At 34.4% G+C, this 27,904-nt stretch overlaps 1 protein-coding gene across 1 annotated transcript; it reads right to left on the minus strand.

Moving 5' to 3' along the window:
* Positions 1-27,159, minus strand: LOC149803095 (ubiquitin-conjugating enzyme E2-17 kDa-like). Its single transcript, XM_089952693.1, has 6 exons — positions 26,999-27,159; positions 20,535-20,601; positions 18,313-18,344; positions 15,484-15,561; positions 11,514-11,619; positions 1-6,575 (listed from the first exon to the last, which is right to left on the minus strand). The coding sequence occupies exons 1-6, from the start codon at positions 27,020-27,022 to the stop codon at positions 6,436-6,438; spliced, it is 447 nt and encodes a 148-aa protein (XP_089808819.1). The 5' UTR covers positions 27,023-27,159; the 3' UTR covers positions 1-6,435.
* Between the last annotated feature and the right edge of the window lie 745 nt (positions 27,160-27,904).

The following is a 27,904-nucleotide window of genomic DNA, read 5'->3' on the forward strand; positions in this document are numbered from 1 at the left end:
TACATTTTCCATGATTTATTTCCATGAATGTGTCCACAAACATGGAGAGACATCAGAATCAAAATAATGTAATGCACTCATTCAAAATAAAACATACAAGCATAAAAAAAATCACAACAACTTTCATCTGTGTTAAAAATTGATATATAAATTAGCATAAGTTAGCGCTGCACAATCTAAAGAAGTGAACTGAACATTAGAAAGCATTTAAAAAACTGGCAATGGTTCAAATTTCTTCAATTATTCAGAAAAAATTTGAAAGTAAAGTGTAACCATATTAATAATGAAAATATGTGTCATGGACATAACATGACAAGTTATAAAGAACATAAATCACTTTGCTACATCTAGAGCAGAGCTTTAATTTAGTGATGGGTGGATAAAATTGTATCTGAACATAAAAGGTTGTGTAAAGAAAGAAATATCCTCTTTCATGACTGTAGAGGCAATATTAACTAGATATTGACTTAAACAAAAGTCAATTTGCAATTCAGAATTTGCTAATATTAATACCAAAGCTGGACATGGGTCAATAGCTAAACTCTCCTGCATTTGGTACAGGTGAGCTAAAAATATAAAAGCATAATCGATACTTCATTTCTTCTATTTTCACCAAATTTAACATTTCTTAACTGATGAAGTGGCATTGGGTAACAGAGTGAAACCATATACAACAATTACATGTCATCACCTACTAAAATACCATTATGACATTTTTATGATAAACCTCTTCACTGATGGCTGATCTTCAGTCTTGGAGAGCAGCTTAGTCTGCTCTGACACCTGAAGCACTGAATTTGGCATACTATATCACATACAAGTCCAATTTACAGTTTAAGTTCAACTACAACATGAGTATAGTGATGGACATGGTCAGCACTTAAGAATCTTTACCATCAGTCTCAATGACCTGCTCCAATGCAGTCTAGAACTAAAGTTATGATGCTGAAACCATTATTTTCTTATCAGATTAATCATCAATATGAACTTTAGACCAAGAATCTATAGATTTCAAGACATAGTTTGGTCAATGAAACTACTCTTTAAACAAAGGCCATTATGTAAAGATAATTTAAAAAATCATCTGCAATTACCTCAATACCTGAAGTGCAAGCCCCACCACAAACTTTGATCAAGGGTATGTGGTCAAGTACAAAAGTTAATATGCAAAATAATCTTTTCTCTAAGTCCATATTCCGGCCCTTTGACCAAAAATCCATAGGCTTCTTTCATATCCAACATTTAAGTTATCCACAAACTTTGGTTACGGTGCATGGGCATTAACTCAAATTTGTCTGCAGAAACAATTTTTCATCAGAATGAACTTGGACTTTACCTTTTAATTCCAAAATCAAAAGACATCTTCCTTACTCCCAGTGCATACCATCTGCAAAGTTTGGTCCACATCACTGATGTAAAAAGAAGTGTAACTGTGTGAAAACTATTTTCTTTCAGTTGGTGACCTTTACTACTGACCAAAATATTCAAAGGCTTCTTCATTATCATAAGTGTAGCCATTCACAATGTTTGTCAAGTGTGCAGAGACAAAATGGGTAACAGATGAATGGAATTGACTTCAGAACACTATGATGTAATATACTTTATGGTGGGCATGGAAAAAAACAAGACATCAGAACACAATACGATCTAGTGTATGGTGGTCATGCAAACACAAGAGAAACTTCGTTGATGTACTTCATCTGTATACTTCTTGTTTTAAAACTGTTCATGATTTAGAGTTAAAACTGTCAGCAAAACTTACAATACTGACACACATCAATGGAAACAACCACTAGAAGTCCTACCTATCAGGCCAATCACATAGTATCCAAAGTTTAACTTTTACCCATAATTACAGATCTGCAAATAAGAATATGAAACAAATGCTGAGATTTAGTGCTTAAACCAGATAATATAAGTTTTCTGTATCCGACTGTAGGATGATGATACATTAAATGGAGAGAAGAGGATACATCAACATCAGAAAGACTGAAATATTAAGGACATCTGACTTATGGTTTACTAGGGGTACCAAGTAAATTCTTTTACTGCAAGGCCTCCATAATGTCTCAGTATTTAATTTTTTTTGGTGAAAATTATTTGATAGTACTTAAAGCAAAAAAAAATAACTGACACTAGATGTCCAGTTTGCAATGAAAAGTCAACATTCCTTCTTCCTAATAACACATAATGAACATAAATATTCAAATGACAAAATGGAAATGTACTGGACTGTTACTGTTAAATCTTATGACCTTTTGAAGGTAAACTGCTGTAATCTACAAAACTGTGCTACTGAATCACGGAAAGATGAGTCATTGTAAATATTTGCAACAAAACATTTGTATGGTACATTATGATTTAAAGTTTTATCAAACAAAAGGAAGAAAAAAAATAAAATAAAACTTGCTTTTAAGTGAACAATGGATCCTTTTAGATCATATAAATCCCTAATTCTAAACTGTAGCCTTCTTTTTGCATAATTCATTGTATACATTAGCATCTAAAGTAAAATCAATGCAATTTCTCAATTTCTGATTAAAATCAAGATCTCCAGCATAGTGGAGTTCTGACATGCACTGATAAAAGTTATTGTTCTGGTGACCTTTTGAATTCTTTGACCACTAATTTCTGTAGCTTGTGAAATCAAGCATTTCATTATTTAGTTATTGTTAGAGATAATATGTCCCATATGACATTTCTCACTTTCAGAAATACAAAAGGTGATCCATGAATTAGAAGGTCAATAGAACATTACCTATCATCTGTGCCAAACAGATCTATATCCTGTAAACAGATCTTGATTTTAATTGGATTTTATTCAGGACTGTAGTTCTTGAGTTATCTCCCTTGAATAATACAATGATCCCCTCTTGTACGGCCACCCCTTCTGCACTGGAAAAGTGTCCTAAGAGTTGTGACCTTTACAGAAGGGGACTACATTTGTGAGAAGTATATGCATGTGTATGAAGTAAGAAAGCTACAAGTAACATCAGAACATTTAATACCATTATTTAAAAGTAACATTAACTATCAAAAAGTTCTTCTTGTCTTACTAATAGACTAATTTAAAGTAAACATACAATAATAGTTCTTAATTTTTGAGCATGTGATGTGATTGATGTTCTTTGTATGCACAATGCATTTACAACAACACTTGTCATGTAGAATCATTCTCCTTCCATTTACTCCATTTCCTACTGATGCAGAATATTCTCCTTATCTGTAACAATGTTGTTTATTTGTGTTTCATCTGTTACAATGTTGTCAAGAACTTTTGAACTCTCCTCACTGTCACCGAGTCAAGTAACTTTTACTTCAACTCTTAAAGTAATTTTCCATTTTGGTGATGACAAGTTAATCTTTTTACAATAATTTTATATAGCTAATTGTACTGCAATTGAATTGAGCTGACAAAACTTTTGTAGAGTATTCCTAGACAAAATGCCTTGTTTACAAAGGAAGTGATACATGTACTGTCACATGATTTTTCTGTCTTTGCTTGGTATTATTTTGTTGAAGGTTCATTTCTCTTTGAGAGTGAATGTGCAAAATCTATTGTTTGCCTATGTTGACCAAGTTATGATCCTGACTATTACCTCAGTCATAATCATTATAAAGAACTCTACAGCTGTGTGAAGCCCTAACCCCGATCACAACATTGTTGAACCCACTGCACACAAACATTGGTGGCTGTGGATAATGGTATTTACCACAGTGGTAAATGTTATAATGAACTATAGCCAGCAAGCACCTCAGTAACAAACATTTAACACCTGCAAACAAACATAAGAAATAATAATCAGATTACTTACCTTACCAAATGAATTAAATATTGATTTTGAACACCTATTAAATAAAATGTGGTTCCTTAAGAGGGGTAAATTTGACATTTTTATCCAAGATGCTGTCCGCATGTCACAGAACTTTAGGTGGTCACCCATTAGGAATACACATGTACACCAACTCATTGGCACACCAAGATAATTGGCCATGAAGAGGTGATCACTGGGGCAGGGGCAGAGCCATTCAAGAGGGAGAACATTAACAGTAAATGTAATGATTATACCACCGAAAGAATGAATACGAAACATTTGACAGTTGCTACAATTCAAAGTTTATCAAAGTTTACTTATGGTCGAAACACTAAAATTTGATATTTTCACACCTGAAAAGTAACCAAGGGGATAGATTATAAAATGTACATGATATTTCACTCATTTTTATCTTTCAGTATTGCCAAATGCACTGTTCTAAAGAATCAAGTAACGAACATAACATTCTAACGGCAAATAAATATAATAAATGTAAAACATAAAATGCTTTGCACTTTGAACTTTGAACTTTGTTAAGCAGTTTTTCCTGCTATCTAGTCTGCCATTCTCAGAGTCATCTTTCTATGGTACTATTTTTTAATTGAAAGAAATGTTAATTTTCAACATATTTCTGACCGGGCAATAGAAACAAAATTTCTCAACATATTTTAGAGTTCATAATACAAAATGAAAAAACGATATTTGAACTAGGAAGGCTTTTGAAAATAACAATGCTGTGAGGATTCTGGCTTATGGCTCGTAAGATTGCTTACAGATATTTCAAGGGAGATAAATATGGATACTCAAACTCTGATGATTAAAACCATACACTGGCATTCTATTAACATCTAATGGCCCTATACTGCAAATGAAATATTTTAAACAGCATCTTTCATAAGCAATATTTTAATTTTCTAGACAATATTTTGGTTCACTTCCTTCTAGAAAAGTATTAATCTTTCAGTCTTTTATTCTTTAAAAAGCACAATCCTCAGAATAACTTCTAAACATCATAAAATTTTATGTTTCATCACAGTAATAACTATCAGGATAAAAGATAAAATGTGCACTGTAACTGTCACACATGAAATACAAGTAAATCGATCCACAAATCATGCATTTAATACACCAAGCAGTCAGTAGTTGCCCATTTATGATGTGCAAACGTTTATATTATTATGTTTTTACAAAGTCAGGATAAATCTTGCTTTGAAATTGATGTAATCATTGCACCTTTTCACTACCTAGGCCTGATTATAAGGACATCTGTACCTGGCTGTAGAAGAACTATGCTGTCTGAATAAGGGAAACAATTCTGAAAATCCTCTATTCTCAGGCATTGCTTTAAGCTGAAAAAAGAAAAAAAAGCAAGTGTCCCTTGAAGGGACCGACACTCTAACAGGTGAAAAGAAATTCAAAGAATTCAAGAAAAGCCCGAATATCTCCATTTTAACTTCAAAACATTCTTCTGCAAATACTATGGTTTTTCAATTAGTTGCTGTGGTGCACATACTGGATGGTAGTTTGGCACCATTTTCATTTAGGGCAAAGAAGACATAATTATAAGTCTTGTTTTGGTGAAAACCCTTTGTCAAAATTGTCATCCATTCACATACTGGATGGCACTTTGGCACCATTTTCATTTAGGGCAAACAAGACATAATTGTAAGTCTTGTTTTGGTGAAAACCCTTTGTCAAAATTATCATCCATTCACATACTGGATGGCAGTTTGGCACCATTTTCATTTAGGGCAAAGAAGACATAATTATAAGTCTTGTTTTGGTGAAAACCCTTTGTCAAAATTATCATCCATTCACATACTGGATGGCAGTTTGGCACCATTTTCATTTAGGGCAAAGAAGATATAATTATAAGTCTTGCCTTGGTGAAAACCCTTTGTCATAATTATCATCCATTCGCATGCTGGATGGCAGTTTGGCACCATTTTCATTTAGGGAAAAGAAGACATAATTAGAAGTCTTGTCTTGGTGAAAACCCTTTGTCATAATTATCATCCCTTCAAGGGGAGTAATGAATACAAAGATTTGTTAGAAAGTCATTGTGGCAACCATATTGGATGCATGACTGGCATCAAACTAGATATCATAAGAAGTCTGTTGGTGAAAATCTTGTACTGATATAGTGGAAAGATATTATTCTCCATTCAGGAGGAGTAGCAATAACAAAATTTTCAAGATGGCTGCTGTAGAGACCATAATGGATGTCAGATTGTACAATTTTCCTTCAAGCTCAACTGGACATCATAAAAGGTCTTTTGGTAAAAATCCCTGTCAATATGACTGTTCAAGTATGAGTTATGGTAACAAAATTTTTAAGATAGCTGCCATGGTGCTAACAGAAAGATGGATAATGAACGACAAACAATGGACCACAGCCATCCCATAAGCTAATCTGGTCTTTGACCAGTAGAACTAAAAATACACATTCAAGTCTGGTTTAAAAAATCAACACACATGCTGGGGCATTACAGTCCAGGTGTATAATACTGACTGTTGCAGTCTGATATTCACATGAGTATGAAAAGTCTATCACAATGTGAAAATGATCAATGTGTTATTGTTACTGTGTCTCTGGTGTACTAAGTCAAATTCACACTTATTAGGATGCATATTTTCTAGTCCATTCTCTGGCTGTAGAGTTGTATTTGTCTATATTTGTCTTGTATTGCCTGGCAATCTCTGGCATCAGAGGGTCATCTGGGTTAGGTTCTGTCAGAAGAGCCAGTATTGACAGCAGCACTGCAAGGAAGAAAAATTACTTGTAATATACTATATGTATAGTAAATAACTGATGCTCTCACATGATCATGACAGGCTTCACTGGTCTAATGCATGCAATTTTGCAACATGATCTATACTCAAACACAAAAATGTTGTGAATACTAAATGAGTACAGATTTCTTTTTTGTTACACAAGAGACCCATGTGGGTCTGAGACTGGTCACCTGCTGATATCTACATAACCCTAAAAGCCAAATTCAAGGGCAGTTTACCAAGAAATCCCAGTTAGGGCTGTTCCAGTAAAACAAATACACCACCACCCCCCGGACGGCACTTCAAAAAAATTTCTGTAGGAGGTTGTGTTTCAAACTATTCTGATTCTGAAAGTGGAAGGTTGGTTAGGAAAATCACTTCTGTTGTGGGTTGTGTTAACAAAACAGAAATCGCTGGTGGGGTTGTCAGAAAAAAAAACCGAATATATATTTAAAATCGCATCTAACACCCTCCTAGTGGTCTAACATGAATAAAACATTGGGTCGGAAAATTATGCCAGTACATGCGAGTGCACGTAATTTGTACGAATTCATGTACTTTTAAAGCAGTGATATGCATTCTGCAAATTACGTCAATGTTGCAGGTATAAAACGTGCTTTACGCAGTATGCAATTTTAAAAAAAATTAAACTTTAACTTTAAAAGTACATTTCGCAATGTAATTCGTGCTGCCAGTAGCGGTCTCGCTACGATTGATGTGACATCCAGATAGGTCGATACTTCAATTCGACATGAATGGCTGTTAAACTAAATTTGATTGGTTCATTGGCCCTGGAACAAGCATTTGATGGTAGTTTCAGCCTTATTTTCATCATGAAAATTCTACAAATGCATGTTTCAAATAAGGGCCATACAGGAAGCCAAAATGGCTGGATCACAACAGGGTTTGTCTTCAGACAATGTTTTCAGTTGGCAAATACTGGTTGGTGATAGCTATGATGATAATGAATTTCATGTATATCAGTCTGTTGGACATTGGGAAAATGTCACTGGTAATACCAGTGTGTGATTTTGAGCCCAAAATTGATGTTGAGTGCGAGTCCAATGTACGTGCTGGATGGACAATATGCTGGTTATATTTATTCAAGATACCCATGTCTGAACAAGAAGACTATGGGAATGTTGGACTTAAAACCCTAATACAGCATTATGGAAGAGAAAAAATAAGGCATATGAGGCAGTAAAGCACTGATTCAAGGAAGTGAATCTTTGGCAGAGTTCATGTTAGTGAAAACTCAGAGGTCTCAGAAATGCTTTATCACACGTATTTGGATGCCAATTTTGTTAATGAGGATGCAGAAAATCACTTAGGTGCGAGTCCTCCATATGCATGTAATAGGTGGGCAGCAAAATTCAAAGACTTGCAAATCCTGCTTCTGCCACTTGCTTTGTGGGAGAATGTTTTGATCAATTAGATGTGCTGATATTTACAATGTCAGAATTGAGTGGCTGAAAGCCCCCCCCACCCCCGTTGTAGATGTCACCATTATAAGAGTACATCAAAAGAACATGCTGCAATAGCTGGGCAGCAAGATCAAAGGCTTTGACTGGCAGCTGGATGAGAAAATCTACTGATATTTACGGTGCTTGAACTCAGAGGCGGAAAGACCTAGAGATGTACATGTGGTCATTTATAATAGTACATCAAATAAACAACTTCAGCTTTCATTATTGTGTTCATTTCCGAGTGTAGAGAAATAAGCAGCACACATGACCTCAGAACCATGACATGTCGAGATTTAGACTTGAATGAGTATTTTGAGGTTCAAATGCAAACTGAAGAAGATTGTAACGAGATTCAGGAGAAAGTTGCTGTAACTGATAAGTTTGGATGGGACAGTAGCCAAATGTAAGAAAGTGTGTGATGCCTAGCTTAGTGCTCTGAATAAGACCTTCCTTGGATTGATAAAATTCAGACTGTGATGGACAAACAAGAGCTATGTCAGTGTTATAAAGAATGTAGAAATTAAACTCAACGGCAACCAGTATTTCTTATAATATGCATAGTTTTCTGGGAGGGGACTGCAACTTTGCTGGTGGGCCTCCTATTTTTACCAAAATGGGAGTCCTTGACCCCTAGTTTTAAAATCCAAGTGAGACCTCTGGAAAACTTTTCTTTTTGGAACAGATATCCAAGAGAATACCATGGGGCTATACCTGAGAGATTTTTAAAATTGCACAATCATAAAGAATTTCGTATGAAAGACTAGAAGTGGGAGGCAGAACCTGTGACAATTGGAATGAAAGTGCAGAATGTTACTGCTAGGTCATCAGTAATGATGACGATGCTGTTGACAATACAGTTAACCGCAATGACATTGATTTTACGAGTTTTCTGGGGAAAATGATTCCTTGACTTTCATCAATTTTTAAAAAACCTAATTAATGAAATGAAAATGTTTGACTTGCCATATTTCTTTTGTTTTTTTAAAAACTTTATATTAGTCTTGCAACAAGCATAAATAAGACATAGGTAACTGAAATATTTGTTCTTACAAGAAATGATATAGTGTAAAAGTAGGCAGAAATAATGCAACATCACATCCACAGGCATTAATGGGTTTTTTCTGACAAATCATGTATTATAAGTTTACCAACACATTTATTGAAAAAAATAATAACAAGGAATCATAGCATCTGACCATGCATTTAAAGCAATACAAGATATTACTATTATTCTAATCAAAAGCAGCATGCCTGTGAACAAAGAAAAATAGCAAAACATAGTGATCACTTTAGTAAACGCAGTTTAGTAAGGATACAAATTCATGATTTCTGTATTAGAATAGAAATCCCCATTATAAAATATGTATTCATGGACATTAAATTAGTAGGTATTATGGGACTGATCAATGACATCTACAAATAATAAGCCACCATGAAAATCTGATTTCACAGTATCAGAGATATACATGGCTGACAGACAAACAAACAAAAGATTGATTATAATGAATGAATACAAATAAAAATATGCAGTAGATTATATGATCTGTAAGTACTCAGTAGATTACATCCAGCCAGCTGTCATTTAAATCGCTTCTCACCCCAACCCAATATTAAAATCGCTTCTACTGCCCACTAACTAAAAAATTATCTTTCTGTTGGGGGAAGTGTTTTTTTTTATTAAAACATATCTGATGGTGGATCATAATTTTTTAAACTGCTTCTGTTGTGGGTTGAATTTGAAAGTGCCTCCCCCCTCCGTGGGTATATGTTTTACTGGAACAGCCCTTAGTATAGTAATGTATATTATCTATTTTTAGTAACAACAGACAATTTGTATAAAAGTAAATGGTATTCATTTAAGGATGCTTTCTGTCAAATTTTGTTAAGTACGTTCTGTGAAGTAACTTGAAGATTCTTCCATTTCCAGTAAGAGAGGCCATACTGATGATCGATCAGCATTTCAACAAACATAAAAGGCTCTGATGCTAACTTGCTCTCTGCAAAATTTGGTAAAATTCTGCTTTGCAGCTTTAAGAAGTTGTTAAAAGGCAAGTATATGTTCAGTACTTTCTAAAAAGTCATTGTAAGGTATTTCTAATATTAACCGTGTTGGGCATATCTGATGCTTGATTATCATTATCCATTTAGTGTTATTTATGCCAATTGCTCTCTGTTAACTTTTACCAAATTCTGTTCATTGAGTTTTGAAAGAGATAAATGAAAAGTTTACAAATTTTAGTAACAGTGACCATATTTGATGTCAGACTGGCATAATTTGCACCAACCTGAACAACATTAATCACGGGTTGCTTACTCTCAAAATTAGTCTGATTCTGAACAGTGGGAATTTCTTTAAGTCTTAAAAATGGTGGTTATATATGAGGGTGGATCAGCTTCATTTGTAGAAACTGGAGAAAAAGCAATTAAAAATTTCTCTTTTTATAATAGTAATTGTCGTCATATCTAATCACATATTATCAGTTGTGCAAACCTGAAGACTTCATTCCAAGATTCTCAATCAAGTTTGGTGAACCTATAGTTTTTAGGGGGTTAAAAATTACACTTGTTGATACCCAATGTCAGATGACTGATTGACAATGCACATGAATGCAGGACGATACCTGGCCCTGTGACCAGGTGAGGTAAAAAAAAAAAATTACATTTGGTATATGATTTATGTGCATAGCAACTGATCATGTGAAAGTAAAATTCCAGGAGCAGTCAAGATGGACTTAAAACCCTCTGGCCTTGCCCTTCATATCACAATCACCAATCATGTTACAGTCTACATCTGCGTAAAGCAAACTGTAATTTAATCCCTAAAATTAAAAAAAAAAGGATGCGAGTAACAAAGGGCTTCCCAAGTCACAAGATATTCCCTGAGAATCACAAAAGATTCTCTGCATGAAAGGATAATTTCTTATTTCTTATGCAGTTGTCAAGTGATTAAGAGCCAAAATTGTCTTAAGAATTGAGACAACAGAAAAAAAAAGTGGTACAAGTGTGGAGATTTAGGCTAAATCAAAACTAATGCCTTTTAAATTGTACATTCACTTTTCAAATTTAGTCCTTAACAACTTTCTTCTGAATCATTATTTTATATCTCTAAATGAAACATTTAAAAATCGGATGTCAGCCTTGTGGACTAATCATTTTGGCACCTTGGTTCTCTTTTGCACTGACCGATAAAGCCAGATACATATATAATAAGTTTTGAAAATCCACATTCATATATGAATAAAGAAAGTGGTTCTAAATACTATAAAGTTGTTAATTTGACAAAGACATAATTCCATTGACAGGCTGTTTCTCAAAAGATGATGCCTCTTGCAAGTCTGTCTAGTTACGTTATCTCTCCAACTACATTTATGGGATTAAGTAGTTGTCTTTCCCTTAGAGGCTATAAGGGTTAGTGACCACTGGGACCTATCATTATTGGCCTAAGTAATTTTCTTACCCTTAGAGGCTGTGAGGGCTGGTGACCACTGTGACCTGAGGATATCAAGGCAGATATTCCCCTGACTGTTGATGTTTGGATGATATACCTTAGTAGTGAAGTTCACCTGCAATAAGTGTAGACATCAAATACTCCAGAATTTTAAAGGAAGTGAAAATGCAGTCTCTAATTAAAGTACTGTGAATCCATTCCAGTACTGTCAACCTATTCAAGCACTGTGCATCTATTTAAGTACTGTGAATCCATTCAAGTACTGTGAATCCACTCCAGAACTGTGAATCCACTCCAGTACTATGAATCCATTCAAGTATTGTGAATCCATTAAGTACTGTGAATCTATTCCAACACTGTGAATCCATTCCAGTACTGTTAATCTATTAAATATTATGAATCCATTCCAGTACTGGTAATCTATTCAGGACTGTGCATCCATTCCACTACTGTTAATCTATTAAATACTATGAATCCATTCCAGTACTGTGAATATTTATTATTTTTCCTTGAGTAGAAATATTTCCATGAATTTCATGGCTGCTATGAATGAGTTTAAAGTTCAAATGACCAATTATACTTTAAAGGAAACAACATAATCCCTTCCTGAATCCACAAATTTCAATACCAATGAAAACTAATTTTTCACAAAATTACAAACTGGGATATAAAATATTTATTAACTCACAGTATCTTTAACATTTATGTCAAATATTAACATATTATTTTCAGTTCTTTTGAATGAAATGAGAGCAATGCATGTGGCACATGATATGCTTGTCTTGACAAGGTCTGAGGGTAGTTCTCACTTAGGTAAATCCTGTATGTGATGTGTATGTGAATGTGTATTTTCAAGCATGTGTGTGTGAATATGTATTTTCAAACATGTGTGTGTGAATGTGTATTTTCAAACATGTGTGTGTGAATGTGTATTTTCAAGCATGTGTGTGTGAATGTGCACATTTTCAAGCATTTGTGTGTGAATGTGCATATTTTCAAAAGGTGGTAAAAACTGCAAGACCTGACTGTAGCTCATAAAATTATTCTGAATAGTAACCGAGTTTAGCAACACCTATGTACATTATGAAATACGGTACAAATGAGGGATGAAATTGCTCAAAGAAACCTTTGTTAGTATATTGAACAAACATCACAGATGCTGGAATAAAATGTAAAACCTGATTTCTTTTTAATTAAGTCCACTGCATAATATATCTTTATATATCCTTCATGTAATATACTGTATATACTCACTTATAAGAAGAGTAAATCTGCAAATTGCATAGACACAGATCTGCTGTCGCATAATGAGCTGGCAGATCTGGGTCTGTGCAGTTTGTTTTGAGTAATCAAAAGAACAAACAACATATACCCTGACCTGTAGATGCATTATGCTGCGGCAGATCAGGATCTATGGTGTGTGCAGTTGGACTCCACTTATAGGCGAGTATGTACAGTACAATATGTGCTTACTCTGTCACCAATAATGTCAGGATTATGAAGTTCTGTCCTGATAAAACTCAAACCTACTGTATATACTCATCTGTAAGTCCCTGAAAGTATTTTTAAAAATAAATAATAGCCTATGAACATTCTAACTGAACTTGAGTATTCTTTTCATTGGTACACTAACCCCAAGCTACAAAATCAGATTCTCAGAAATGATTAATCAATTGTATTTGACATAAATGTTTTAATATGGACACAGAAAAATACTTATGAAGAGTATTGCGCCAACCCAGATCTGCAATCTCATAATTCGCCCACAGATATGGATCTGAGCAGTTTGTTGGGATTATTCCATTCCATGGAAGGCCATTTTTCAGCACATGATAGGCTATGCATAGTGGCCAGTATTAATGGTGGAGGAAGAACCCCGGGATATTTAAAGAATTACAAATAATTAAAACTGACAAGGTTGTGTGTCTCTTTATTCCTGGCATTATCATGGACAATTAGCCATTTCAATTATGCTTGCTTCTGGGAAGCAAGTGCAACTTTTGCTGACGGGATTCCTATTTTTACCAAAACAAGATTCCTGGACTCCTAGTGAGACATCTGAGGATGAACTTTACTACAAATCCCATAACTGTTCATGTTATTTTGCTTAAATAAACTCACCTCCTCCCTCATTCAAATAAAAGAAATTCCCCAGCACCTACTTAGATACATCCAAAAAAAAAAAGAGAACTGAATCATAAAAGCATTTCACAGTTTAACTATCCAGTTTTCACACACAACTTGCCCAAAGACAAATGAATTCAAAACAAAACATGACCTTGCAGGTGCCCTGCCAACTTGACCCTTTGAATTTCTACTAAACGTACATTTCAGAAAGAAAATGATATCGGTAAATAGTAATGTTTCTGATTTTGTCTCCAGTGGACAACAGCAACTAAGAACTGAGGTGTATGTACCTGCAAGTGCACTGAAAGAGAACAAAGAACTTTGGTTGTTTGGGTCATAAATAACAGCCCCCCTTACTTACGGTCACTTGCTAGGTACATCTATTATGTAATAACAGCCCCCCCTTACTTACGGTCACTTGCTAGGTACATCTATTATGCAGCATATGATAATGAACATGTTTGTATCATTTTTAGTATACATGACCAATGTTTACTAAGCAAGCGAAAGATCAACAAAAATGAAAAAAGTTTGTATTCATTCTATCAATTTAGCATACTCTATTATAAAGATGGATTTATGCAATGATAAATCAATGCTTGCTTTGCAAATATTGACTCCCTTGTAAACTTTTCAGGTTATTTATGTATGTCATACCACCATGATACATATATCCAGTGTTCACCCCATAGCCATTTACTGTTGTTGTCCTGATAGGCAATTATTTCAACCCAAGATGGTTTAGATGTGTCTAGACAATATGCATTAGTTCCAGTATGCTGTTTCCTGTGTTCTATTCAACAAATAATTTATTAAGTAAACATGCTTGGGTGCTATTTCCTGCTTTATCCCTCGAATAACACTTTTTATTAGTTTCTGATCATGTAATGATGGAAAACCTGCAATAATTAGACCCGTCAGCTGTATCCTACTGTACTTCATTCACTTTGCCTCAATAACTAAATCATCTGATGCTGGTTGTTTTTTTCACTGACGTTGATATGTGATTGGTCTGAAATTATTTACTGTTAGAATGTGATATACTGTTTTCATTATCCACTAGAAAAGTGTAACAATTATTACTTTTCAAGTGTGTGAAACCCTTATGTATGATTATGAAAATATAAAATGATGATCTAGCACAAAACTAGTCCCATGCCGAGATCAGCCATGGTACGCCATTCAGGTTCCATTAGTTGTACTTATCCCACATAGTCAAAGAAGTTCAAAAGACATCAAATTAAAGCTTTAATACAGAATCAATATATGCTCTCCTTGTGTAGAAATCAATAGATTAGATGGCAAGTCATCCATACTGTTCTCCTTTGGTTTACTTAGCAATGTGAGTGGTGGGGTTGAGAAAATAATGTAATTTGGGGAAATAAAAGCCTGATGTTAATATATTTTCTTTCTGTTATACTTCATAAATTTTGTATCACTGTTATGATGAAAATGCATGTTTTGCAAAATGCCTGTAACTATGCTAACATTATGATAGCAATGCAATAACAAATTCCTGAGGAAAACATTTGATTTCACATCAGTGACAATTATCACAGTACAACATAGCTGGTGATACTCAACTCTATGACAAAAAAAATCAAAATAACATGCAAAGACATGATTATTCAAACTAAGTTTAATTTCTGCTACAATAAATGTGCTCTACTGTTGTTTTCACTCTATTCTTATCTCACTCTGTTGTGCCCCTTTACTAAATTGTCATCATGGCATTTTGCAGTCTTGTTCTGATGCTTATATTGCGTTTTCGTGTTGTGATTTATAATTCTGTAATCTTACTACAGAAACAAAATGACAACATCATACAACACAGAACAGCAAGCACACTTACCCTTGGTGGTTTGAATGGATAGTCCGGAGGAAAGTGGATTTTGAGGTAAAACACACCATTTTCAAATGGACTACCAGGCTGAAAAAGAAAAAAGTCGCTATAACAAAAATGTTGGTTGTATTTAAAAGGCACATTAAATAATACTGTCGAGAATATCTTGCTGAGGAAATGGAAGCCAAGTGCCTTTCAGAATGACAATCCTGACAGTCCTTGGCAATTAATGAACCAGTGATTCTTGGGTTACAAGTCCAACACTCTACTGAGTAAACATGGCTTACCTACCGTATATACTTTCTTACAAGTCCAACCAGTTTGTAGGGATTATTCCATTCCATGGAACAAACATAGACCTGACCTACAGGTTCATTATGCTACAGAGACAAGTATATTTGTTGTTTGTGGTTTGACCTAAGTATAAGCAAGTATGTGTGGTAAGACAGCTGTACTATCCTCGCTTATCCAACATATAATATGCCCACCCCTTAATATGCTTAATGGTTCTTTATGAATGAACTAGGAGGACAAGGTTTACTATGGATGGCGATTTTTTTTACCATTAGGTAATGAAGTAAAGTATTAGTTCTTACACAGATTTTGGTTCTCAATGATTTCCTTATATAGATCATCACTACCATAAGTTGTTGTTGTGGGGTTTAACGCCATTTTTCAGCACGACAGGCTATACATGGCGGCCAGTATTAATAGTGGAGGAAGAACCCGGAAAACCCCGGAAAGAACCACCGACCCACGAGAAGCTACTGGCAAGCTTTCTCACATGCCCACATTGGCTGAATCTTAGACTTGAACCGCCGCAGACAGAGGTGAGTTGGCAGTGATCCGAAACGAAGAGCGCTTTAGACCACTCGGCCACTCGGGGCCCCACCACCATAAGTAATGTATGATTTATTACTAATGGAACCGAATTCTGAGGAAGGAATTTATATATAATATACATATATTTGTCAAAATAACTTGAGGAATGGTGGTAATTTGTTCATATTCCACTACTACTCTTGCCACATGATATAGATGAATCTAGAGAAAAAAGGAAAGAGCATAAATTTAGAAAATAATGATTTTCAACATGCTTATCTTCTCAAGAGGAACATAATATGCACAAAGTGTCACAAACAGTTGACAAGCAATTTCATTAAAAAACGTGTTTATGCATTGTAGCCATCTCTAAGTTAAAAAGGGTAATAAGTCTTACAAAACAAAACGGGAGCAAAATGTTTTAAGAAATCCATTTCAAAAGACTGCATGACTAATTGCACTAATGAGATTTTGTCATACACTGCATTAAGCTACAAAACAATAAGGACAATAACTCGAACAATGCTTGCGGGAGCAAACTGATTTGTGGATATGTACGTGTTAAAGTAATAACCAAAATATCTACCAAATTTCATGGCAATCCAAAAAGACAATTAGTAATTTGACATTTTTAGGTTCCCACTAACAAATGCCAGAAGTAGCCAACATTGTCGGTAATCTAAATTCTGTTGATTATCAAAACACATCTCGTGTTTTTTTTTATGATGGTCAAAGATAGAAGATGCAGTTTAGGGAATATTAAAATTATGTGTTGATCTAGGAAAATTATTACCATATTTTGGCATGTATAACATGTGCTTCCTTTTACCCAATTATCTCATTCTCAGGCCAAGGTAGGTATATTACAGAATAACTAAAAAACAAAAGGAAACAGTTTCCCTGGTACATACTGACTAAAGGATAAAGGGATAAAGCTTGAAGTTTAATACAACAGCCATTGCATACTGCATTGTACCCGCATTTTTTTGTTATTGCAAGTACTAGCCTTAATAACCTTGATAGTCTTTAGTCTGTTATTATGTTAATAAACCCTTACATCATATCATCATGCAGTCTTTTGTTCTGTGACTCAAACAGAAATACATGTACATAATGAACTCATGACTTGTTCTAAAACTGTGGAATGTACCTGCACTGACATGAACAAATGCATGTTTACCGAATCTGTGAGCATTCAATAACTGTACCTTCTAATTATTCCTTATTGCTTGAATTGTAATATAGGATTATGTATTCAAGCAGTTAATGTTCTCATAAAGGCACATTTATGGGGGAATGTTTTTCATGGATTAGGTTTGTTGTTACAGTAACACCAACACCATCACAAATATCATGGAACAGAATAATAAATTAATCTACGAAAATGGCAAAGACTGTCTTCCTTATCAAAATAAAATTGGTTCTTAGTTCCATTTTTCATCTAAAATTGTAATAATTTATCTTTCTTTGTGACTATACAGTGATCAGAGAACTTCACTGATTCAGTGTGGTCTTTTCAAGGTAATCAGCATCAACTAAAGCTTTGGAATGTTAAACATGGTTACATTGCTCTGTCTAGGAAAATTTGATGATTGGATAAAATTAAAATGGCCTTTTTATGGGTCATCCATAAAATCATAAGACAAACTTTCAATACTGCCACTTTTTCAATCACTATCCAAAATGGCAGACTGTTGTCACACAATTAAAATGGAGTGAAAATATCAGAATCTTAAAATTTATTATATACGAGTGTTTTATGGCAAAGCTAATTTTTTCCTCCCATTCTGGGTCAAAATGAGGGCACACGTTATACACACCAAAATATAGTCAACTGATCTTTTTTCCACCACTAAGGGGAACAAAGGATTATGTCATATCTAGACTGCTGAACCTACCAGACAAAATGTAAACTTAATTTGAACTAACAGCAATATCTGTTCTGAAATACAAATAAGCTACATTTGAAGAAAAAAAAGTGCCATATTTACATAGGCTGAATTCAAGTTTACTTACTGGACCTGTTATGCTTGCTTGCCACTCAAACACTGCAAAGGTGAAAGAAGTAAATCAATCAACAAGTAAAATACAACTAAATCATTATTATTAACTATGAATCAAATTACTGGTAATTCTGCATGCCTACTTTTACATGTATAATCCTGCTTTAGATAAAACATTAGGCAGTAAACAATATGGCCAGCTAGAGAGCTATGCTGGCTTATCAACTACATTTTGCTCCTGACTCCTGCTCGATCAACTGTGTCCAGCTCCACTCAGTGTCTCATGCACTGCACTGTACCTCTACAATATCCCACCTATTTGCAAAAATTTAAAGTCTTAACTCAGACAAAACTGCTGCTACATACACTGCCAAAAAAGTGATGCCTATTTCTTTCATTCCTATATATACATGTGACACAGTCTGCCCATGCAAGAAAGCTGTGGATAATATGCAAATAATACACTCAATGTCATTATGCTTCTGACATCATGAATATCTCTAATGTTTCTAACATTTTGAATAATGTTTCAAATATTTTCAACATTGAAAAGACAAATTTGCCAGGTCTATACACAGAAGTTCTTGTTTACATCAAAGTGAGAAAGGTGATCTCCTAATACAGCTGTTTCATAATTAATGGTTCGTCTCTATATGAATGTGGTTTAAGGGATCTGAAAAAGTGGCTATTTAAGACAGGTGTCTGCTTAATAGAGGTGAACTTCAAGGTACTTCTGCTAAATACTCTGAAGCGCCTTAATGATGACATTGATATTAAACAGTACTCTCAAAAACATAGGAGCTTGAGACTTAGAATAAAAATCTAATGCATGATTTTCCAGTAGAAAGTTCCTTATTTTCAACGTGGTAACCCATATGCAAATAACATGGTTCAAATTTGATCCTGAAGAGAGAAAATTCCAGACAAGTCAATGCTTCTTTCAACAGTTTGAAGTTGGTGCAAACTGGGCAGTAAGTGATGACTTGTAAGCTCAATTTTGTCTTTGATCAAATGGGTGGCAATTGGTGTACTAGCAACTATCAATGCCATAAATGTTCCATCGTGTGTCAATGGGCCAAAAAAAACAACTTAGTGCAGTGTCAAAGTCATGAAATATATCAATCTGCAAAAAAAATCAATCATTCAATTAAACTGAAGTATCTACACTGAGGAGGGATTCAGGTAAATATTCATCCAGGCCTTCTCATTTCAATCCAATATGCTGAGTATTCAAAGTGGACTTTGCCTTATCTTGTACCAGTAGACAACATGCACACACACTCTTCGAATGCTATAGCTACATATCAAATTATGTAGGCTCCCAATTCAAATATGAACCTTCAAACAAGTGAGAAATTCCATTGTTGTAATTCCATGCACAAACATAACTCCAAAGATTTTTTGGCTTAATGAAGTAAAGGCGAAAAGGATGCATCTAATATTTAATCTCTGCAAAGGAGATGTGGGTGTATGTGTGCGATTTGGATTTTTAAAGTAGCTTTAACAATTTTTCAGTCATATCACTACAATGTCTGCAGTGTGGCAGTTCAAAGTCAAGCACTGGGGCATCATGCTGCAGACATGAAGCAATATGTCCCACCCAGTCACATTATCTTGATACCAGGCTGATCAATACTAACACTAACCTCTTAATGCTGAGCATCTAGCAAGGCAGCTGTTAGTACCATTTCTATAAGCCTCTGGTATGACCCAGCCAGGGTTCAAACCTGCAACCTCCTGCTCACAGCAAAGGAAGAAGACTGACTTCCGTGACCAGCATCAGTCACCTATTTTTGGCAGCTAACTAATTTCAAGGTTAATGACAGATGGTTATAAAGTTACACACCAACCTAGTAGATTCAAAATAAAACAAATGGCCACAACGGCTAAAATACTATCCTTTTTTTCCATCCAATTTGGCCATTTCTAGCTGGCAATATAAGGCATACACACAAAAACAAATACATAAACATTCACTTACTGACAATTTCCTGTCCACATATTGTATGCTTATACATTAATTACACTTTTAAGTCCAGTCCAATTGCAAACTGCACAGACACAGATCTGCAATCACATGTGCTGGTAGAGTTAGGACCATGCGGACTGTTCACAGTAATCAATAGAACAAATAACACAGACCCTGGTCTGATTGTACACTTGGGACTGCAGAACAGGGTCCAAGTTTCCATTCTGAATTTGTATGTGAAGAACTAATGATGATGATAAGCTTACTGTCAGTATCATTTACAGGCCCAGCAGAGCAACCACCTGGTGGATCCCTCTTGATATCTGCAAACTCCTGAAAGGAAATACAATGAGTTTATAAATAAAGGTCAAAACCAAAATGTCAATGCATATAATCCCAGGGGAAGACAAACTTTTAATATCCATGATGGTCCCTTGGCAAACAGCTGTGTCAATCTAATTTCAAAGCAGACATTTCTGGTTGCCCAGTAATAGTGGCCTCCAGTACTGCTGTAATCAAAATTATTCAACAACTTTTGTCCTAAAGATAATTCGTCCTAACTACTAAATAACTAACTCAGCATTAGTCCTGCTAATGTCATGCGCAACACATGTTTTCATACTTATTTAATCTGTTGGAGATCTGCCAATAAAATACTTTTATGAGTCTACACTATTAAAATAAGTAACAGAAATGAGTGAAAAGCAACAAGCTTTGTAAAATTCAGCATTAATTTATTTCCTGAGAATAAAAAGTGAAAATGAAATTAAAAAGAATTTATGGTATCCTAATAATTTAAAGATCTGAATAAACTTTTGTGGAAATACAAATCATGTCCAATGCTGAAAGTGTTGATATGTCTGTGATGACCTGTATAATGATCTTGTGCCAACATTCTTTTGTTGGATCACAATAATACAATCCAAGAATATATCCTTTTGTATTTTACAATAAATCCAAGTATCTATTTCCAAAAATGTTATCAGAGGACTTTTGTATTTCCTAAGAAAAATCAACTTAATTATTTAAGGAAATAAATTCCAACCCAAATGAACTACTGGACACAACAATAATACAATAACAAAAGTATTCTTTCCAGTAACAAGAATATATAGTCTTCCACTTGACCTCAGGTCACAATTAACATTTTCTATAAAAAATAAACTAAAGGAAAATAATCTTCTAGAAAGTTCTTGGATTACAAAATAAAATGTTATCTATAATTAGCGTTCTGTTATTAAAATAATATGTGTAGTACACAACAGGTAAACCTGGTAATTCATAAGGAATTTCAAAAGCTCAAGACTAAGATTGATAAAAATATATTTACTACAAAATCAATAATTCAAGCCAGGTAGAATGTGAACTTAATTTTGGGCAAGGTCAAGTCCAATATACAATTTTACATTACAATAGTATATAATAAAATAAATTTTTAAAAAAAGAAAACAAACTGACAAACGCAAATTAAATATTCATAACAAGACGATTGAATAATTTCCTTTTATTTTATGGCATTTTGTTGTCTGTCGGACTAGCTAGCCAGCCTTGACCAGAGAATTACCAATGTTTTATGTTTATATAAGTTTAGATCATTTCAGTTGACTTCACTGTTAATCAAATACTATTATTCTTGTGTCCACAGGAGATTTTTTTTTTCAGTGACCCACCAAGCCAAAATAGTATGCAACAACAACTGCGATTGGTTTGATTCTTCCTAACTGTCATACATTTAGCTAAAGAAACATTTCTTCAAAAAACCAATGAGAAAACACAATGCTTGATCACAGACATTCAGTCTGTCATGTCAGAGATGAAAAATAATTATACCATTTTCTGGTGTGTTGAAAACAAAACAAAACATGTGCAAGTTTGTTTCTTCTTGGGTTCACCCTGAAGAGCTAGTAGCAAGAACAATGAAAACTTGTTCTGATAATGAGCAAGCCAATAAATGGCCTCCAACCAACACACAAATACCGGTACAGAATTAGGAGAAAATTCAGGCATCCTACTGTTGGTATCTAAAGGGCCAATTTAATTATCTAATGCATGTTTCTGGAAAAAAATATACAATAAGATTTTAATGTTTTAATGTGCATTCAGTTTGATTTTTCAGTGTGGTCCTTTATGCATCTTAGAACAGACCCTGGGTAAAACCATCCAGCATTTCTTAAATTCACTAACAGCAGTTTATTTCCCAACTTGCACCAGAAAGTTTTTCTTCCTCATATTTTTAAAACTTTTAAAAATTTTTTCGAAAAGAGTTGGCATATTTGTTTCATCCGTTTAAACATACATTCATCACATTTCATGTAAATGTACAACTTGACTGTTTAGGATATGTACAGCTATCAGACGTGGCTCATGAGTTCCCTCAAGGGTGAGCTCCTGGAGTGGACAGATGGGACTCAATGGGGTTGTTTGGATCTGAAAGTTTGACATCACCAAGACATGCCATCCCTGACATTAAATCAAAGGTCTTTGCAAGTATTTATACATAAAATGGAGTTTAGTCCTTTCAATGACCCTGTTGACAAAAAGCATAAGTCAAAAGGTCAATAAACAAATCCCTATGGCATGTTATTGTGGATGTTAAACTGACAGCTAACAGAAATTCATTTCTGTTCATGATATGGTTTCAAACTCAACAAAACATCCTAAACAATTGTGAAGTTTTCCAGTACTGAAGTGTAAATTAAAAATCTGCTTTTCCAATCCAATTATTTCACACTAAATTAGTGAAATACATTTTAAGCTCAAGGTAAAGTACATTAACCTAATTCAAAATTACCTGGGCACCTTAAAACTACATGACCATAATTAAAGGTATCAATACAGATCTACTTGTATAATGCATTAATATGTATCAGTAGATTTGAAATATCTGAAATGCAGATACAGATTGAAGAGTAAAAGCAGATTTACACACGTATATAGACAGATAAAGGATAGGGAGGAAAGGGTTTGGAAACGGCTAGATTTCTTAAGATAGAGAAACAGCATGAAAGAAATTAAGGATTTGTGAACTTTTATCCATTTAACAATTATCGTCTGATCATCTTTAAATTGTTGACATGTATCAAAATATTTGACAATACTTTTGAGAATGATTTGAGAGAACTTAATTGATTGCCAAGCAGTATATATGTATTGGTCTCCTGAAATTATCACGTAAACAATGAATCATAAACACTGCTTGTGTGTGCTACATGTCTGTTACATCAATCAATCTTTGAACAAAGTCCTCCAGCTGTTTAATAGTTAGAGACGAGAACCTTTTATTTCCAAACACACGTGTCCAAGAAATGTCATAAGTTGTATCATTAATAATTAACACCTATTCACTCTAAAATCAGCATCAAAACAGTCTCTGAAAAGCAGATTGTTTAGAGTCAATCTGAAAAACTGCCCCAGGCTAACATTGGACCAACTTATCCTGAATAAATATATATATTAAGATTTAAATGTGTAACTGGTAACTTAAATACATCTATTTATTCCTTATTTGTCAAGACTTGCTTAAAATGTAAATATTCACATGATGTCTACACGAGAAAATGTGAGACCAACCTTGACAATGACTACAGGAAGGAAATGACACAAACAATAGAAACTATGGCTAGTTATATAGAAGAATGTGCTACACATAAATGCTAACTAAAAAAAGATATGTACTGCAGCGAGATTTCTGGATATAAAACTTGCAAAACACAAAGCATTATGAACTGAACGTGGCCACTTGTTGGTAAAATATCTTGTACAGAGCTAGCATTTTGTAAATTTTATCCAGACAACCAATATTAAATAAAATTTCTTGTGTGTTATATCCCTCTCTCAACTGTTTGGACTTGCCCCTGGGCAAGTGTCTTGTAAACTTGAACTTGTCCAAACTGAATTTGAGCTTGTCCCAGAAGTCAGGCAAGTGGATTTGTTTTTCTCTTATATATATAACTTACCGTTAATCCTGCAAATTTAAAGTGTCTCACATCCTGATATGCTTATTTAATCAGTTTTTTTAAAAGCAAAAAAAAGATCATGTTTCAACCACCAAACCCATAAAGGTACTGATGGGTAACCACACTTGACGTCTTGTTGTCTGTCAGTCTTATAGTAGTTGTCCACACCTGACCAGAAATTAGGGCATAACCGACTTTTGATCCGGAAATCGGATTCCACCGGATAGTATGAACTTCCGATTAATCGGAGTCGGACAAGGCAGGAACGACCGATTCGGATAATAAATAAAGTTGAATTTCTATAGCACCGTGTCTAACAAAGCGTGTCATTCGATAGTGCGTTAATAAAGTTAAATAAGAAGTCAGAAAAGTCCAATATGGTCAAGACAACGGGGTGAAACGATAATACTTGAGTTAGACCGAAAGATTTAAATTTATTAAAATATATAATACAGTCCTACCCGTTTATGTCAACATCCTCAATAATGAAGGCATAATATTGAATACATTGACACATGCTAATGAGGTATTAAAAGAAAATGATTCTTACAATCGTAAATATAAATAAAGTTAAAAAGGAAACTTTCACAGCACAATAAACTTGTTTCAATCACCGATCACTTTGGAAAATGCAAGAATCAATCAGATTTCATTGCTTTTATTTAAGTCGCCGCAAGAGGCCAACTTTATAGGACCAAACAAAAGCCTGTTTTATTTTTATTTGACCGTGACATTAAAGCATGGCGGCAAGATCAACTAATTGTTGAATAAAGTACAGGATGGAACTGACCGCTTGCCGACATAAATGATTAGGGCGGGAAAATTAAAGCCTGGCGGCAAGATCAACTAATTGTTGAACAAAGAATGGGTCGGAACTGGCAGCTGGTTGACAAAAATAAAAAATTTCATGGATTCTTTGTGGCTTTGAACTTCGTTGCATTTTGCTATAGTCCTGCCATATCCTTCCCCTTGTGACATCGGTGTGATATGCAAAACGTGTGTAACATGGTTTAAAAAGTTAATTTGAAAAACCTTTTAATTTAGCATTTCCGATTAATTGAATCGTATCCGAAATCGGAAAAATTTCATGCCCAAAATCCGGAATCGGAAATCAGTAGAAAAATGCTAATCGGTTATGCCCTACCAGAAATGTATGTTTATCTGAGTTTACATTATGGCTCTCATACCATTAATCTAATACTATTATTTCTGTGTGTAAACTGTAAGATAAATATAAACATTCCATTTTTGTAAATTTTAGCCAACAAGCCAAAATAGTATGCAACAATAATTGCAATTGGTTTGATTTCCTTTTGCTGAAATTAACAGAAGCAAATGTCACATGCCCTATAGCAAGTGCCAATGTATTCCAATGGCTAATGGAAAAGCATACAAGTGATCCAAGACACTGTGTATTAAGTGTGCGTGTGTGATTTTGATTTTTAACATAGCTGTAACACTTTTTCTGTCATAACGCTACAACATATACAGTGTGGCAGTTTATAGTGATGTCCAGCATTGGGGCATCAAGTCGCAGACATATAGTATGTCCCACCCTGTCTCATTATCCTGACACCAGGCCGACCAGTCCTAACACTAACCTCTTAATGAGGAGCACCTATCAGCTGCTAGTTGATAGTACCATTTTTGAAAGTCTTTGGTATGAATGGGCCGGGGCTTGAACCAGTGAGCTCACACATCCGAGGTGGATGCTTTAACCACAAAGCCACTGGAGCAGCATGTACATGTATTAAATAAAAGATGAAAGATATTGCCACATGTACCATACATTGGTGTGCTGATGTAAAACTAGCAAATGCTTATTTCTTTAGGGGTTCACTCCAAGGAGCTAGTATTATGGACTACAATTAGTCAGATAACAAATAGTCGACACACATCGATTAGTTTGGATTCTTGCAATCAAACAACACCTGAAAAAAGAATAACAGGATGGTCATTCAGGCACCATGCCAATGTTACCCTGGTTAGAAATGAACGGTCTGATATCTCAATTAAAGAAAAAAATCCACCCAAGACTAAAATAAGTCACACTGATTCCATAACATGATTTTTAGCTGAAAATACTAAATATTAAAATTTAAGTTACACCTTCTGTATACCGAATGTAGTCATTAGTCGCAAGTGTTGTCCACCTCAAAATGAATAGCCTTCTTATAATGCCACATTCTGATGGTGATGGGATAATCTTAAATAGTCATGCAGTCTGACAAGATGTCCAAAGGTTATTTACCATTTTTGTTTCATTAAGGTAAATTAATTCTCAGCTACCATCATTCTTCAACCAAAATTAACAGCATCAAGAGATTTCGAAAACTCAACTGTCAGAATATGGAAATGGATATTAGTAGGAATAGTGAAAGGCTTGAGCAATTAGTGTAAAAAAAAATATGTCCTCTGGCGACATGGGCTGAACAGAGATACATCTCATCAATTTTATAGTGTTTTTGACGTCGCCCTCACCCACCCACCTATTATTAGGAAAACTAAAGTCTCGCCAATCACGTGATTGAAATTATACTAAGAAAGTACTAATTATACATAAATTAACAGACAACAATAGTTTCACAAATCTGATTACTGAGGAATGGACAGAAGGAATTCCAGCAATACACCTAGGATACAATATACACAAACACCAACAAAATTTAAGTTTAGAAGTTATCCCACTTTTCCAATCATACTCCGTATCACACTGTATTGGATGGTAGTAATGACAGGACAGGGTCAAATAAACATAACTTGTGATGTACTACCTTCTGTAACCTTCTAAGTGCCATCTCCAGTGTGTTTGGTAATAAAGTTGAACGTATATGAACCAGGCCTATACAAAAATTATTTCGTTTATATATGGGTTCCGTGATTTGCCGAATTACTTCCCACTGGTGTATGGATACACATGCCGTTTAATTTATTTAACTCTTTTGAGACCTAGAATTACGGTATCAGTTCATTTACAGTTTCAACATATGCCAAAAATTCAATGTAAAATCCAAAGTTACTTTCACACCATAGTCTCATTTAAAGTTTGTTTTGTTCTCATTTTTGTTGTCGGAGTAACATCCTTTTTAGATCAAAGAGAGGTAACTGCTTGGTGAAAAATTAAAAACAGAAATAGGTGTTCCCTGGTATGACGTATTTCATCGCGGAGTAAAAATAGGCTAAGTATATCGATGTTGATTCAGATACCAGAATTTTTGAGATAACTGTTATTGGACTTAACGCGAGGTTCATTTAAACACACGGGAATTTATGCTTTATTCAAAGACGCCATACGTTTTATTTAGTGCCGACGTAAAAACAAATAAAAAATAAACGATAGATACGACTACGGTCTTGTTCCTAATCACTTATGACGTACTAATTTGAAAATGATTTATTAGTTGCCTCAATAAAATTTACATTTGGTAAAAACAAAAAAAGACAAACACAAAATTATCTTGTTTATATCTTTTGTTAACAACACGAATCGATTTTTTCGTTCATAAAGATTTTTTGTATTACTTTTAAATCATTACTCAGTTGATATTCGTTTCTTATCTTATTATGCCGTCAAGTTTGGACAGTAGTTAACATAAAAGAAAAACTTACGATCAGCTGGTCGGATGATATTCATATCCGTAACAAGAGATTTTCAGCATACTTAAATGATTTGGCATTTT

This window comes from Sinohyriopsis cumingii, chromosome 3 (genome assembly GCF_028554795.1).
Source record: "Sinohyriopsis cumingii isolate HCF-2022 chromosome 3, ASM2855479v2, whole genome shotgun sequence".
In the NCBI taxonomy this organism is placed as follows: domain Eukaryota; kingdom Metazoa; phylum Mollusca; class Bivalvia; order Unionida; family Unionidae; genus Sinohyriopsis; species Sinohyriopsis cumingii.